Source organism: Pelobates fuscus, chromosome 3 (assembly GCF_036172605.1).
Source record: "Pelobates fuscus isolate aPelFus1 chromosome 3, aPelFus1.pri, whole genome shotgun sequence".
In the NCBI taxonomy this organism is placed as follows: Eukaryota; Metazoa; Chordata; class Amphibia; order Anura; family Pelobatidae; genus Pelobates; species Pelobates fuscus.
This window is the reverse complement of record NC_086319.1, coordinates 405,193,531-405,208,549: the sequence shown is the minus strand read 5'-3', so window position 1 is coordinate 405,208,549 and position 15,019 is coordinate 405,193,531. Positions and strand designations below refer to the sequence as shown.

At 45.2% G+C, this 15,019-nt stretch overlaps 1 protein-coding gene across 1 annotated transcript; it reads left to right on the top strand.

Moving 5' to 3' along the window:
* Positions 1 to 2,763: 2,763 nt before the first annotated feature.
* LOC134603612 (vitelline membrane outer layer protein 1-like) lies at positions 2,764 to 13,699 on the top strand. Its single transcript, XM_063449747.1, has 4 exons — positions 2,764 to 2,995; positions 7,077 to 7,172; positions 12,750 to 12,766; positions 13,010 to 13,699. Exons 1-4 carry the CDS (start codon positions 2,828 to 2,830, stop codon positions 13,320 to 13,322), a joined length of 594 nt encoding a protein of 197 aa, XP_063305817.1. The 5' UTR covers positions 2,764 to 2,827; the 3' UTR covers positions 13,323 to 13,699.
* The last annotated feature ends 1,320 nt before the right edge of the window (positions 13,700 to 15,019 follow it).

Sequence of the window (15,019 nt, the reverse complement as noted above, 5' to 3'; positions counted from 1 at the left end):
GGGGGGGCGGCAAATTTATATTTTGTCTAGGGCGTCAAAAATCCTTGCACCGGCTCTGATCCTGGGCAGGTGCACCAGTCTACTGGTGACCCACAGGAGGGGAGTTCACTGATTGCACTGCACTCTCCTCCTGCCCAGACCCGTCTTGACCGCAGTGCAAGTGCCCTCTGCCCTCTGCCCCTAATTTACAGTGGCTCACACTCACAACAAGCAGTGCCTGGAGCCCTTTGCAGAGACGGAAACAAAGAGGTTCTGGGGCAGCTGGCCGTCCTGCAAGCATTACATTAAACAGCTGTTCCCCATGCAGCCACAGGTGGCCTTGTGCTGGGAGACTGTGATTACTCTTCACTTCCTCCCAGCCTACAGAGCAGCGCATGGGGGAGAGAGAGGAGGAGGCATGATTTAATCTTACAATAAATCCTCTAAGCAAACCTTTATAAATTTGAGGGGATCAGCTCTGTTTCCACAGTTTATTGGTGTCTGATGTCTGTATTAATATTGAGGGATGTCTAAGTAGTAACGTCAGTGTGTGTCAGCAGGGCCAGCCGTTGGGGTGGGCAAGCTGTGCGGTCACGCAGGGTGCCATGACAACAGAGGCACCCGGCGGCCAACACAGCTCACAAGTTGGGTACACCAGCATATTTAATTTAAACGATTCGCTGGTGGTCCACTGGTGCGCACCAGCAGTAGGTGCAGTCAGATTATATCCTCTCCCTCGTGGTTCCGGCGCTCAGTTAGTGAGTCAGAGCACAGGCTCAGAGATTCTCAGCCTGTGCTCTGACAACATTGAAAGTCAGAGCCGTGAACGAGCGGGTATGGCAAAGAGCTACTGATTAGCATAACATCAATATCCGTTATAAAACCAGAAAAAGGTGGGCATGGATGGTGAACTGATTTGGTGGCGCAATGGGCCACTTGACTGGTTTTGCCCCCCAGGCCTAAGGCTGCCAGCCCTCCCCTGCTCCTACCTCTCCCAGCGCTCTTTCAGTGTTTCTTTCTCTGGCTCTGCTTCTTCTCCCCAAGGTTCAGTCCTTGTTCCCCTACTGTTCTCCGTCTATACTGCCTCCCTTGGTAAACTCATTAGCTCCTTTGGCTTCCAATATTATTTCTATGCGGATGACATGCAAATCTACCTGTCCTCTCCTGATCTCTCCCCATCCCTCTTGACTAGTGTATCTGACTGCCTCTCTGCTATTTCTAACTGGATGGCTGCCCACTTCCTTAAACAAAACTTGACCAAAACTGAAATTCTGGTCTTTCCTCCCTCAAGTGTTGGTACTCCTGTGTCTGTCTCCCTCCAAGTCAACGGTGCTACAATCAGCTCCACCACGCAGGCTCGCTGCCTAAGTGTTCTCTTTGACTCCGACCTCTCCTTCAAGCCTCATGTTCAATCTATCGCCAAATCCTGTCATTTCCATCTCAAAAACATTGCGCGCATCCTCCCCTACTTAACGGCAGATGCGACTAAGGTGTTGGTCCATTCCACTGTCCTTTCTCGCCTTGACTACTGTAATCCGCTTCTCAGTGGTCTTACGTGCTCCCAACTTGCGCCGTTACAGTCCATAATGAATGCGGCGGCGAGGCTCTTCTTCCTGTCCGCCCGCACCTCCCATGCCTCACCCTTCTGTCAGTCCCTACATTGGCTTCCTATAAAATATAGAGCTCAATTTAAAATTCTGGTTCTTGCTTTCAAATCTCTACATAATGCTGCTCCCACCTATCTATCCTCCCTTATTCACAAGTATGTTCCGTCTAGGCCCTTACGATCTGCTGAAGACTTACGCCTATCTTCTGTCCGTACTCCCACCGCTGATGCTCGCCTTCAAGATTTCTCTAGGGCTGCACCGTTCCTGTGGAACTCGCTTCCCTCCTCCGTTAGATGCTCACCCAGTCTCCACTCCTTCAAAAAATCGTTAAAAACACACTTCTTCATAAAATCGTATCAATTAAACTGTTAATAGCTCCTGACTGATTCCTCTTCTGCAACTGTCACTAGTCTAATACTATCCTTACCTTTTGTGTCATTTTACCCCACTCCCTCTAGTCTAGCATGTAAGCTCATTGAGCAGGGCCCTCAACCCCTCTGTTCCTTTGTGTCCAACTTGTCTGGTTACAACTACATGTCTGTTCGTCCACCCATTGTAAAGCGCTATATAAATATCATAATAATAATAATAATTACATTTATTAACAAAATGAAAAGTTTAAAACCTGCTCTCTCTGAAGGTGGTCTGTCACAGGTGGAGGGCTTAACCAATGGGAGCTCATCTTGTTCAAGGGATGCCCATCTGGCCACTGCGGTCCCAAAATACCCCAGCATCATGTGTGGGGCAACCCTCCGTATACCCAGGCAACATTACTGCCAGACAGATCACACCACTCATTCACTCTACGTGAATGAATTTACTATACAGGTGAAAGTTTTAGTGCAGTGTGAAAGTATCACTCTCGTGTATATATATATATATAGTGTCCTATTCATATACATATATATATATATTGTTGTGGATGGAGAGATGGTTTTCCATTTTTTTCTTATGTACCTTTTTCCTTAGTTGGTTTTTAACCAAGGTAAAAAAAAAGAATAATAATTATTTGGAAAGAAAGGGGAAGCTTTAACCTGCAGTGTGATGATGAAATCATTTCCAAAACTCTGTTTGTTCTGTACTCTTCCCAGAAACACGAGAGGTGTTACGGAAATATAACATTTATGGGAAGCTACCTCACATTGGCCTTTGTGCTCATCCACTATATAAATTGGGAGTTTGTGGCCAGTTGTTTAAAGCCTCTCTTATCATCTCAAGCTGACGCAGAGCATAGCTACACTATGAGTCTCACTGTCTCTTCTATTGTCCTGCTCTCTCTGTTCTCCTTAGTAACTAGTGACTATGGTGACTATACTGTTATCAGTGTATCGAATGGAGGCAGCTGGGGCAACTGGGGAAGAATTGAATGGTGTCCAGAAGGATACGTGGCCAAAGGATTCGCTCTCAAGGTACAGTAATTAAAGCAAACACATTTTATGGAAGGCTGATTAGCCGTAGAGTTATTGAGCGACACTTATTAAGAAAATAGTAATTAAAATAATGGTATACACACTTCAGAAAACTCCCTTAGTGCAATGATATACTGGTAATGCTTGTTAACTCTGTGAGATTCATGTGTTATTTAGGCTATTTTGCATAACGGGAAAAAGAACAAGGAAGGGTCTAAGCCTTGGAGGAAGTGACTACCGGTAAAGACAATTGTTTAGTGAGAATCGTTTGATTGTTTAATCCCCGTCCCGCTGCTAGGGCGTTTCATGCCAGTGGCATGGAACAACCCTGCATTATGGTGTGAGCAGAGTTAAATCCAAGGGAGTCGTTGGAATAAATCGATATCCATGTATCCCACCTGTCAGCTGGGGCCATAGTTAGTGGCCCCACATTGACCAATAAGCTGTAGGCAGAGCTCAAAGTGATTGATGCATACACCCTTAAAATCCATTTAAATCACAATGTCTGAATGTTCACGCTGAGTCACAGGGATTCAGGCCCTGGGGAGATAGCGCAGCTAAGCGGACAAGGGCACATGTAGGAGTGTGGGGATAGATGCGTGGGAGTGTCTTTGGAAGTGTGTGTGTGTGGGGGTGGGGTTAGGGTTATGTAAGCTAGTAGGAGGGAGGTCTTACCTCAGTGCCACTTGGGAATCGGGCCAGCAAACAGCTTCCCGCCCGCCCACCCCGTGTAGGTTTAGTTAGTCACAGCGAGTCGGGGGTATGTCCTTGCCAATTAAGTTTTGAGTGGTTATGTTTAGGATGGAGTAAGTTCATTATGTTTTCAGGTCTCAACCTCCCCTGCTCCAAAGGTTTAACTTTAGGTTGCCCGAGGTCTCGTGCCCATCGAGCGTGGATAAGGTCGGCTGATGGCGGGCATTGGAAGTTTATGTTTTTATGACGTGTGGGGAGGTGAGAGGAAGTGGTTTTTAGGAACCACAGGATGTTTATTGGCAAGGACGGTCGGGTTTCTGTATGACACTGTGTGTTGAGTTATATATATGTATATATGTTAATTTATGCTTATTTATTTCTAACAATTTGTTACAGAAAAGAAGAGTTTAATAAAGGAAGTTATGGATGTGTTATACAGTAATTTATTTATGTTTTAATAAATGCTGTGGCCTGTTCATCCATACTACGTTTTCTTTCGTTATTGGGAGGTTGAATGGGGTTAGTTATGTGTACGTGGCATCGTAATTCCCCACTACGTACATACATGAGCCTGCACTCAGAGAGAGGGAGACCCCAAAGGTATGATCACTGTGTGATCGACTGGAGAGCATGCAGGGAAATACAGCTTACTGCAAATGTAGTTTGCAAATTATGCCTGTCACAGCTCAGCAGGACCAAAAGTCACCAAGCTGTCAGCTTTACAGTACTGAACACAGATTGATTGACTGTATTCCACTACCCCCTCAGTAAAGTAATACTTCCGGATATTATTTTTAAACCATTGCCCCTCTAATTCAAGACTATGTCCTCTTGTTGTGGTAGTTTTTCTTCTTTTAAATATACTCTCCTCCTTTACTGTGTTGATTCCCATTATTTACTTAAATGTTTCTATCATATCCCCCCTGTCTCGTCTTTCCTCCAAGCTATACATGTTAAGTTCCTTTAACCTTTCCTGGTAAGTTTTATCCATTGGGGTGTGCAAGCTGTGCGGTCACGCAGGGTGCCATGACAACAGAGGCGCCCGGCGGCCAACACAGCTCACAAGTTGGGGACACCAGCATATTCAATTTAAAAAATTCGCTGGTGGTCCACTGGTGCGCACCAGCAGTAGGTGCAGTCAGATTATAACCTCTCCCTCGTGGTTCCGGCACTCAGTTAGTGAGTCAGAGCACAGGCTCAGTGATTCTCAGCCTGCACTCTGACAACATTGAAAGTCAGAGCCGTGAAGGAGCGGGTATGGCAAAGAGCTACTGATTAGCATAACATCAATATCCATTATAAAACCAGGAAAAGGTGGGCATGGATGGTGAACTGATTTGGTGGTGCAATGGGCCACTTGACTGGTTTTGCCCATCAGGCCTAAGGCTGCAAGCCCTCCCCTGCACTACACCCCCTGCACTTACACACAAACTTACTACACACACTCTATACTCCCTAAATACACACCCACCCTATATACACACTACACCCCGTGCACTTACACACAAAATATACTACACACACTCTACGCCCCCCAAATGTCCCAGCAAATGCCTTGCTAACCTCATGTCCTAGGGCAGGCAGCAATGAGCTTTGCAACCAAGTGGTGAGGGGGCGCTGATCTGTGAGCTCCTCTTGCTCTGCTCCCTTGCACACCCTTCTGTGATGCCAGGAGCTTGAAATTTAAATCAGTCTGGCCCCGGCATCACCAAGTGGTGCGCGAGGGAGCAGAGCAAGATTACAGCTCCCTCAGTGCCTGCATTCCATGCCTGGCAGCCAGAGGAGCTCCATCCCCAGCAGCAAACGAGCCAAAGAAGCCCCCACCCCCCACCAGCAAAGCAAAGAAGCCCCCCACAGCCACAGGAAGCCCCCCACCAGCAAAGAAGCCAGCAGCACAAAAGTCCCCAGCCAACAACAGCCACGCTGGACCCCAGGGAAAGAATCCACTCCAGATAGGTAGGCTGGGTGGATTTAAATTAGAATAATATTTTTTTTTTTTAAAGTAATTTTTTAAGTGTATGATCAAATTTGTGTGAAGAGTTTGTGAGTGTGTCTGTCAGTGAGTGTGTATGTGTGCCTGTCTGTCAGTGAGTGTGTCTGCCAGTGAATGTGTGGGTTTGTCTGTCAGTGAGTGTATGTCTGTCTTTCAGTGAGTGTGTGTCTGTCAGTGAGTGAGTGTGTGTCTGCCTGTCAGTGTGTGTGTCTGTCAGTGTGTGTGTCTGTCTCTCAGAGTGTATCAAATCAGTGAGGATCTATGTATCTGTGAGAGTGTCAGTGTGTATGTCACTATATGTGTACCTGCGGGTGGGTGTGTCTGTCAGTGTTTTTGTGTTGGTTAAACAGTACAGGTATGTGTGATCCTTAGTAAATAAAAGAAATTACATCAAAATCAATACATTAATAAATTATTAACTATGTCTCTCGCTCTCCAATGGTCTTTTGTTTGATCAATTTACTAGACGCACTGCCGTTCTTCTCAAAGAAATTTGGGAAACACTATGATTTAACATTTTTATATTGCAAATATGTTCTCGAATTCTTGTCTTCAATTCTCTTCTGGTTTTACCTACATATTGGTATCCACATGGGCAAGTTAATAGGTATATAATATTTTTCATATTACATGTGAAAACATAAAAATACATACTATATTATGTTTTGTTATTAGTTTTTTTTTTTTTTTTTACAGGTTCTGCCTTAATGTGCTTTCTACACATACTGAAATGAAAGTTACGATTAAACATTACTTTCCAAGACACCCAAATTACTCGGATTCTGAAGGTGTTTATTTTTGCAAACTTCTTGGTAGTGAAGGTGTTAAGGAGATAAAAGTACTGTGAATGTACTGTGAATACAGCATTGGCACAGTAATCAGTAGTAATGGAAAGCAACTGTTTAGTTTGCCTTCTAACATTGCTAGCATGCTCTGCTGAAAACGGCTTGATTTAAAGGGGTAGTGTACCCAAATGTTGGACAGAAACTTTTTGACAATAAAACTGCACTTGAAAAATCCAATTTCCTCACTGTGAGAGACCGAGATTGTTTTCAATCATAATGAGTACACAATAAAAAAAAGGCTGAAGTAGAAGTCAATGAACATTTATTTTTTTATTTGACAATTCATCCTTTACAAAAGACTTGTGAGAGAATAATATTTTAATATTTTAGACATTGTCTGAGATATTTGCCTATAGGCAGAAATAGCATTTTATCATGGAAGTTTATAAAAACAAATATTTATATATGGTTATAGATCCGGAAATATAAAACTGAAAACCTATATCTAGGAAGGTGTATGCACGCCTGCTATTGCCTTCACTGTAATCAGTAATATCTTCTCTCAAATGATTATGTTTGTTATATTTTGTATCCATCCTTGTGTATTTAGGCAGAATCGATACAGGGGAAGGGTGATGACACAGCTGTGAATGGGATTACATTACACTGCATTCCCCGTTACAAAAGCTATCCAGAAAAGACAATTCCTGGCTAATCATGGCAGCATCACTTATGGGTAGCTCCTCCCTTAGCAGTCACAGGACAGGAATTAATTAGATTAATTAATTAGACTGATAGGTATAAAGAGTCCCTCCTCCCCTTACACCACAGTCTTTTTTCCTGTCCTTAGCAAGTTCTACAGGACTTTTAACCTTTTCTTTTATGGCCACCTTCCTGCGTTTGTCGTGGGTTCGTTCCAAATGAAGTTCAGCCTCTCTTCATTTGAAGGCCCCAGTAAACAGCCTGCATGGGCAGGACTAACTGGGTCAGGTTCTGTGTAAGTACTGAACCGCTGCGTGGGATTTAGGTGTTCTGAGGGAGACACTGGATTTCTATTTGCCTGATGGGGTTGGTCTTCCTTAAAAATTCCCCTTGTTATCAGCTTGCCCCTCTTAATTGGGGTCCAAAATATCCCCCCCCTGCACCTATTTCTGGCAGTTCTTGGGATCCATACTAGGGGGCCCTGGAGTGCTCCTACCTGTTGCTTGTCCGGTTTCCTGTGGGGTCTCTTGGATTGTTGGCTATGCCTTCTGGCCCATGGGGCTATTCCCCGACTGCCTGTGGCTTCCTGGGGGTTCGGGCATCGCAGGCTGGGACTCGGGATCCGGCGAACCCGGAAGTGATTTTCATTGGCCGCGAGCGCACTGCGTGCGTTCCAGCGGTCTGCGCATGCGCGGACCGGATGGTTTTTTCCCGGCTCTATTTAAACAGGCAGATTCTGCCTGTCTGATCGTGCGCTGCATCAGCTGTTCGGAGATCTCGTTCCTGACTCCCCTGCAGTTCGCCCTTTGCTGTTTCTTGGCTGCCTGGAGGTCTTTGTGTCGTTATAAGGTAGGATTCCTGATTATTCTTGTTTGAGGTTGTTTTAATTTCTCTTGCTGGTCAGTCTGCTCTGACCTTTTGATTAGGATTGTGTGTTGAATTTCCCTTTGGTTCTTCCTTGTAGTATGGATTCCCCCTCTGCCTCTGCAAGATCCCTCTCTAGAAAACATAGGTGAGCCATTCAATTTTTTCTATTGGGGGGGGTTGTTAAAAAGAGTGCCTAACTAAGCCTGTAATATATGTCATATATGGCTTTATTTCAGCCCCAGCAAGCATCTGGATTCCCCAGCGAGGAAATCAAGGGAAAAGTCCAATAAATGCATTAATTGCTCATCACCTGCTCCGCCTGGAAGGAACCTCTGCAGGGAATGCTTGTCGGAAGCGGCTAATGTCCCCAGTAAGACTTCACCGCAGGATGATCTTAAGCTCTGGATTTCCCGTGCAATTGCTGAGGGTTTTAAGTCTACCACGGGATGTGGTGGCCCTCCTAAGAGACGCAGAGCGGAACCTCAGTCTTCCAGCTCTGAGGAGGATCCGGACCTGTGGGAGGTCTCTGATGAGGAGGAGGAGGAGGCGGACTATGTCTCCAGGTCTCTGGACTCTAAATCTGTGGATCGGCTTATTAACCTCCTCAGAGACACTCTTAGCCTCACGGAAGAAAAGTCTGAATTGAAAGAGGCTGACAGGTTTTTTGAGGATCTGAAACCTAATAGACCGACGTTCCCTGTGCATTCCTCTATAAAGGACATGATCCTTCAGGAGTGGAATAAGCCGGAGAGGAAGTCCACCTTGAAAAACAAATTCACTAGGACTTATCCTTATTCTGCCGTGGACTGCTGCCTTTGGAATTCGGTTCCCAAGATTGATGCCGCAGTGATCCATATGGCTAAAAAGACCACGCTTCCTATAGACTCCATGGCATACTTGAGAGAACCTATGGAAAAGCGTATGGATGGTGACCTGATTAAAGCCTATCTGGCGCTAGGCTCCGCCCTTCATCCGGCAGTGGCGCTGACCACTCTCTCCAGGGCCTTGCGAGTTTGGCTCGCTAATTTGGAGGAAGATATTGACCAAGGTGTCCGTAGAGAACATCTCCTGGGAAGTCTCAAGGATTTGAGCCTTGCCACTGAATTTTGCTCTGAAGCCTCCCTGGACATCACTCGCATGATTGCCAAAGGTATGGCCCTATCGGTGGCCTCCAGAAGGGCTTTGTGGCTTCATTCCTGGGGGGCGGACTATGCCTCCAAGGCGTCCTTGTGTGGTCTACCGTTCCAAGGGGACCTCCTGTTTGGTAAGATCCTGGAGGATGCCATTCAGAAAGCGGCTGATGGGAAAAAAGCGTTTCTTCCACAAGTCAGCAGAAAGGGTTTTTCCTCCTCCTGGAAAACCAGGCGATTTAAGGATCGGTCCTTTCGGGACAGTAGAAGCTACAAGCCCGGAAGGGAGTATTCCAGGAACTCTTCGTGGAAGTCCTTCTCTCACTCCTCTTCCAATAAGGCTTCCAGAGGTAGAGGTGCCAGGACCTCCGGGAAGACCTTCTGAAGGTCCTCGGGCCCATCCGGGTACGGTGGGTGGAAGACTGCAGTTCTTTTACCCGGTGTGGGCCGCAAATGTCACAGACGAGTGGGTCACCTCAATCATAAAAGAAGGCTACAGGATAGAATTTTCCTCTCGTCCACGTGCTGCCCATTTCAGAAAATCAAAAGTGTCAGAAGGTGTCAAACGAAGGGCCATGAGGACTTGCATTTCCACTCTGTTGGGACAGAAGGTGTTGGAGGAAGTCCCTTCTCACGAAAGATTCCAGGGGATGTATTCCACTGTGTTTTTGGCCCCAAAGCCCCAGGGAAAGTGGCGTCTCATCCTGAACCTAAAAGGAGTGAACGCCTTTCTAGACGTAAGGACTTTCAAAATGGAATCCTTACAGACTATCCTAAAGTGCGTAAAACCAGGAGATTGGATGACCTCCATAGACTTAAAAGACGCCTACTACCAAATCCCTGTAAACAGCAACCACATGCAGTTCCTTCGATTCTGGGCCTTAGGAAGACATTTCCAATTCCGAGGACTTCCGTTTGGTCTCAGCTTAGCGCCAAGGACTTTCTTGAAGGTCCTTGTCTCTCTGATTGCCGTCATAAGGATGAGAGGTATCGAGATATTCCATTACCTGGACGACATACTCATCGTAGGGCCTTCGCAGGGAATAGTGGAGCATCATACATTAATGGCAATGAACATCCTGCAAGATCACGGGTGGCTTCTCAACATAGAAAAAAGCTCCCTGATTCCGTCTCAGACCATCGTGTTCCTCGGAGCAGTGATAAATACCATTTCTGCTCATGTGTTTTTGTCTCCGGAGAGGGTCCTGAAGCTACAAGACAAGGTCAAGAAGCTCCAGGTTCTCGAGAAGGCCTCGGCAAGGGAAGTCATGAGTCTCCTGGGTTCTTTGACATCTACGATAGGTTTGGTGAAGTGGGCCCAATGGAAGTTTCGACCGGTACAGAGTTGTTTTCTTCTCCAGTTCGACAGAGGAAAAACGGATTGGGATCAGGAAATTTCTCTGCCCCTGCCAATAAGAAGAGAGTTGGACTGGTGGAGGAACGGGAAGAACCTAGCAAAGGGTTTTCCTTTAGAAGAACCTCCGTGGACCGTCATTACGACGGATGCCAGTTCTTCTGGTTGGGGTGCCCACCTCGATTCCTCATGGACTCAGGGGTGGTGGACTCGAGAAGAAAGTCGGCTCCACTCGAACCTAAGAGAACTGCGAGCTGTTTCCAAGGCCATTCAAGTGTTCCTTCCAGAGATCAGGAGTTCCTGGGTGTTGATCAAGACGGACAACCGAGCGGTGGCCTCTTATATAAACAACCAGGGAGGCACAAGGAGCAAGCAGCTCTTAAAAGAGCTGGCTCCTCTAATGGTGATGGCCATGACCTATCTCCAGGGACTGAAGGCTATCTATCTTCCAGGCTCAGAGAACGTAGCGGCGGATTTTCTCAGCAGGTCGGAAATTCTCCCGGGAGAATGGAAACTTCACCAGTCAGTTTTCGCTTGGATCACCCGTCGGTGGGGCATGCCCCAGATCGACCTGATGGCCTCGTTCAGGAATCGCCAGGTGGAGAATTACTACTCCCTCCACTCAGAGAGTCAGGCACTGGGCCAGGATGCTCTATCTCTTCCTTGGTCGTTCGATCTGGGGTATGCGTTCCCTCCCCTACCCATGATACCCAGATTCCTGAGAAAAGTTTGGGCAGAAGGAAAAACCGTTATTGCCGTTATCCCGATTTGGCCTCGAAGGCCGTGGTTTCCCCTACTGTCAACGCTGAGCCAGGAACAGCCTCGGCCCCTGCCTATATTGAAGGATCTGCTAACACAGGGTCCAATATCCCATCCTCATCCGGAACGCCTCAAATTGGGGGTGTGGGTCTTGAAAAAGAAAGACTTCAACAATTAGGCCTTTCAGAAGCAGTGGTCAATACTCTCTTACACTCAAGGAAGGCTTCTACGTCTTCATGCTACCATAGAATCTGGGATGTGTTTCAGGAATGGGCTTCGGCCAAGCAAGTTGACTTCATACGCCCTCGCAACACTGACATCTTGGAGTTCCTGCAGGAAGGTCTGGATAAGGGTCTTAGCATCAGCACTCTTAAAGTTCAGTCTTGGGACCTTCCGCTTGTTCTTGACTACCTGTCTGAGGATCTATTCGTTCCTCTTGAGAATTTGGATGCTGTCCTCCTAACTTACAAAACATTGTTCTTAGTAGCAATTACTTCCGCTAGGAGAATTTCAGAGATCAAGGCCTTCTCCACCTTGCCTTCTTGTCTCCAATTCTACCACAATAGGGTGTGCCTGAAACCCAATCCAGCATTTCTGCCTAAAGTGGTCTCTCGTTTCCATCTATCTCAAGAAGTGGTCCTGCCATCCTTCTATCCCAATCCTTCTTCACCAGAGGAGATCAAGTGGCATCGTTTGGATGTTATGGACTGCCTGTCTGTGTACCTTGAACGTTCTGCTCCTTACAGAAAAACTCACCAGCTTTTCGTTTTGCCTTCAGGAGCCAGGAGAGGTGAGGCAGCCTCTCTATCTACATTAAAGCGTTGGATTGCTCTTGTAATCAGAAAGGCTTATCTCAATAAAGATCGCTCTCCTCCGCTGAAGATCAAGGCTCATTCAACCAGAGCATTGTCAACTTCCTGGGCTAATTGGGCAGAGGTTCCATACGATGACATTTGCAAGGCAGCCACCTGGTCTTCCCCGATGACGTTCATGAAACACTACAAACTTGATGTGGATGCTCCTTCCACCTCATTTGGGAAGAGTGTCTTGTCTACGGTTTCTTTGTCCCGTTGATATTAAATTCAGTCATAGCATATTGATTTGTTCTGTGTGTTTTATCATAATTTTATTCCCACCCTAATTTTGTGAGCTTGGGTATTACCCATAAGTGATGCTGCCATGATTAGCCAGGAATAGAGAAAATTTATGCCAAACTTACCGTAATTTTCTTTTCCTGGCTATTTCTCATGGCAGCATCAGGGTTCCCGCCCATTTTTATTTTCAGCTTTATAATTGGACTGTGGTGTAAGGGGAGGAGGGACTCTTTATACCTATCAGTCTAATTAATTAATTAATCTAATTAATTCCTGTCCTGTGACTGCTAAGGGAGGAGCTACCCATAAGTGATGCTGCCATGAGAAATAGCCAGGAAAAGAAAATTACGGTAAGTTTGGCATAAATTTTCTCTATTTCGTCTTCACAAGGACCGTAAGTCAGCATGTCTAGCTATCCAAAACTACTTGTCTCACAGCACAAAGAATTCTAAATTTCCCTCATTTTATTGAAACATGTTCTTCTAATCATGATTGTGGTTTGCATATGAACACACCATTTCTTTGTTTAAGCTGTGCTCTTCACCTAAACATATTATCAAAATCATTATGTTTTTAACTTGATATTACGAATACACTTATTTTTCTTATTTATGTTTACTTTTTATTATATCCCTAGGTGGGGTTCATGGACATCTCCTTTTTATTGTTTAAATGGTCACTTGGTTTCCTTCTCATTGAAAGTGGAGCCACCACAGGGGAAAGGTGATGATACCACAGTCAACAACATCAAGTTCAGATGTTCAGATGGTCGTCAGCTAGAAGGAGTTGGACTGCCTTGGGGAACATATAAAGATTGGAGCAGTTCTTGCAATCATGGTATCTGTGGGATCCTGACCAAAGTTGAAGGAGAACAAGGCAAAGGAGATGACACCGCCCTCAACGATATCCAGATGTTCTGCTGCAGCAATGTACACAGTAATAAAAATTAATAATTTAATATCCATTCTTTTTGAAACACCTGAATATAACTTGACGTGTAGCTGTGCACAATAAACATTACAGATAACCAAAATCCATTGTGAAATCCAAGTTTAATAATGGTTTATTCAAGCAAAGTGTGATGGTTACACGGAAGGCCCCATCACTCACCAGCATGTTATAGTCCTTCCTTGGTCCTTGGTCTAGTCACCTGTTAACATACAACGTCATTCATCAGAGGGAGATGCTCATCTTATTCTTATCTCTAAAAAAAAAAAAGAATGTTGCTTGTTGAATAACGGGACTATGATATGACTGCTAATGGTCTGTAACAGTTTGTGTGAATTAAATTAAGATTAATAAATCACTAATATAATTCAATCCTCAATGTTCTTGTTTTATTGTTTGAACAGGCTTAGCTTGCCAAAATATTGTGCAACCAAGTAACTTCAAGGACACCACTTTAGGACGAGATAAATGTGGTTATCACTGAGCAGATCATAATTGTACATGATTACATAACAAAACAGATGCATTTAATTGCCTATACATTTTTGCAACTTAAGCAAAATATCAATTTTATTAAACATAAGCTACATCCTAATATTCAACACAATCAACAATGGACAGATCCAATAACCTAATTAATGTAACCACAAGCGTTCCTATCCCACATACATTTCTCTCATGTGCTCAAACATTAAATTCACAAGAAAACATTCAAACGCACTGTCACATTCCCCTACAGCTATGTGACCCCTTTTTTCTACATCCTTTACTAGGTTTCTTCTTGCCAAATGTGAGAATTAAAATGACAAATGTACAGGTGATACTCAAAAAATTAGCTGTAAGCCATAATCATTGCACTTATGACAGATCACGGCTTGAACAATCTTGCTCTGCATGTAATGCGTCTATCTCATATATTAGTTTCCCCTTTTATGTTGCATTACTGAAATAAATGAACTTTTGCACGATATTCTAATTTTTTGAGTATCACCTGTATATATATATATATATATATATATATATATATATTACGCTCCCAGATAGGTGACAACAAGCACCCTGGGATGCCTGTTGTGGTTGGTCTTCCTCCTCCTCCTCAAAGCCCCATTCCTCCTCTGACTCCTCTTCCTCACAATCCTCTTCCAGCGTTGCCGCAGGTCCAGCAAGCGATGCTGATAAGGCTGTTTCTGGTGGTGATGGTGACCACAACTCTTCCTCTTCCTCTTCATGCTCATCTACGGCCTGATCCAGCACTCTTCGCAGGGCACGCTCCAGGAAGAAAACAAATGGTATGATGTCGCTGATGGTGCCTTCGGTGCGACTGACTAGGTTTGTCACCTCCTCAAAAGGACGCATGAGCCTACAGGCATTGCGCATGAGCGTCCAGTAACGTGGCAAAAAAATTCCCAGCTCTCCAGAGGCTGTCCTAGCACCCCGGTCATACAAATATTCATTAACGGCTTTTTCTTGTTGGAGCAGGCGGTCGAACATTAGGAGTGTTGAATTCCAACGCGTCGGGCTGTCGCAAATCAAGCGCCTCACTGGCATGTTGTTTCACCGCTGGATATCTGCAAAGTGCACCATGGCCGTGTAGGAACACCTGAAATGGCCACACACCTTCCTGGCCTGCTTCAGGACGTCCTGTAAGCCTGTGTACTTATGCACAAAGCGTTGTACGATCAGATTACACACATGTGCC